The following is a 1225-nucleotide window of genomic DNA, read 5'->3' as shown; positions in this document are numbered from 1 at the left end:
GCGGCGCCCTGCGAGCCCGGGCGGCGCGTGGGCGGGCCCCAGCCCCGATCAAGACAAGGGGAAGCGGCCGCGCAGCGCGCCGAGCCTGCGGAACAGGCAGCCGGCGGGCGCGGGCGCGGGGACGGTGCCGGGTGATTCGTTCCTGGGGCCTGCGGCTGGCAAGATTACGGCTCAGGAGCAGCGGGCCAAGCTGCTGTTTGAGCTCGGCAGGGCGCAGGTGGGAGGGGCTTGAGTGCTTGTGTGTGTGTGTGTGTGTGTGGGTGGGGGGGTGTATGTTTGTGCGTGTGTTTGTGCATGCGCGTGCAAGCGTGTGTCTGTGTGCCGTACGGGGCAACAGAAATGTCACATAGTATGGCGTGGCGCAGGGGAGCACACAGCGCAGCAAGGAGGAGGAGCACAACCGTGGGGCCGCGCCGCGCTGTGCCACGTTGTGTCAATTGTCACACCTGCCTGGCTGTGTGGCTTGGGATCCGTCCAGTGAGCGTGCCCAGGAACTTACCTTGCGGCCGCATGACATACGGCTCACTCCTTCACAATCTGCTGGGACGAACACGCAAACCGGTTTGGGGCCGCCAGGCGCGCGCCACCAGCCAGGCCAGCAAGGCGCAGCGCGACAGCGACGTGGCGCGTCTCGCTGAGCGGGAGGTGGCGCGGCTGGGGGCTGCTCTGCGGGAGCTGGACAGGCGGTACAACGTGCAGGTGGGTGGGTGCATGCTGGCCGTACCATATGCATTAATCATGTACTGTTTTGTGAGGGCTGCAGAGCGGCATACGAGAGACACCGCGTAAAAGTCCAAGTTGATGGGCAGGCGGGGGCGCACGCCGCCTGCCGTCCTGGCGACCTGCGGATGCAATCCCCGTGTGTGTCAATGCGGAGTGTGATGTAATGTTGCGTGGGTGTATCCTTGGTTAAGAACGCGCCCTGTTTGCTGCGGTGTGATGTGGGAGCTGGGGATGAAGGGTGTGGGTGCGTCAACACTTTTTGCTCACAGCCGCGCAAGAGTGCGTGCGTGTGCGCTCGGCCGCGCGCTCACTGTGCAGGTTGAGCATGCCACAGGCTCACTCGACTCCCAGGCGAGGGTCCCTTGGTGAGCCCAGGAGTTTCAACGCTTTGTGCACACCGCATGCAACACACGTCAGCCACAGCCGCGTGCCCTGCCGCTGCAGAGGAGCCGCCTTCATCACCGCGGCTGGCGCGGATGAACCAATCACTAACGGCGGGGAC

General features: G+C 65.1%; 1 protein-coding gene across 1 annotated transcript in view; it reads left to right on the top strand.

The window, feature by feature from the left end:
• Nucleotides 1-510: 510 nt before the first annotated feature.
• Nucleotides 511-1225, top strand: part of MNEG_14182 (hypothetical protein) — a gene marked incomplete at both ends in the record, with an annotated part of 4678 nt that continues 3963 nt past the window's right edge. Inside the window, 2 exons of the mRNA XM_014037346.1 lie at nucleotides 511-699; nucleotides 1042-1088. Of these exons, the coding sequence (XP_013892800.1) occupies nucleotides 511-699; nucleotides 1042-1088 (236 nt within the window). The remainder of the gene's footprint in view (nucleotides 700-1041; nucleotides 1089-1225) is intronic.

The sequence above is a fragment of the Monoraphidium neglectum genome (assembly GCF_000611645.1).
Source record: "Monoraphidium neglectum strain SAG 48.87 unplaced genomic scaffold scaffold04311, whole genome shotgun sequence".
Taxonomy (NCBI): domain Eukaryota; kingdom Viridiplantae; phylum Chlorophyta; class Chlorophyceae; order Sphaeropleales; family Selenastraceae; genus Monoraphidium; species Monoraphidium neglectum.
Note: the sequence above shows the minus strand (reverse complement) of the source record. Positions and strands in the feature narration are given on the sequence as shown.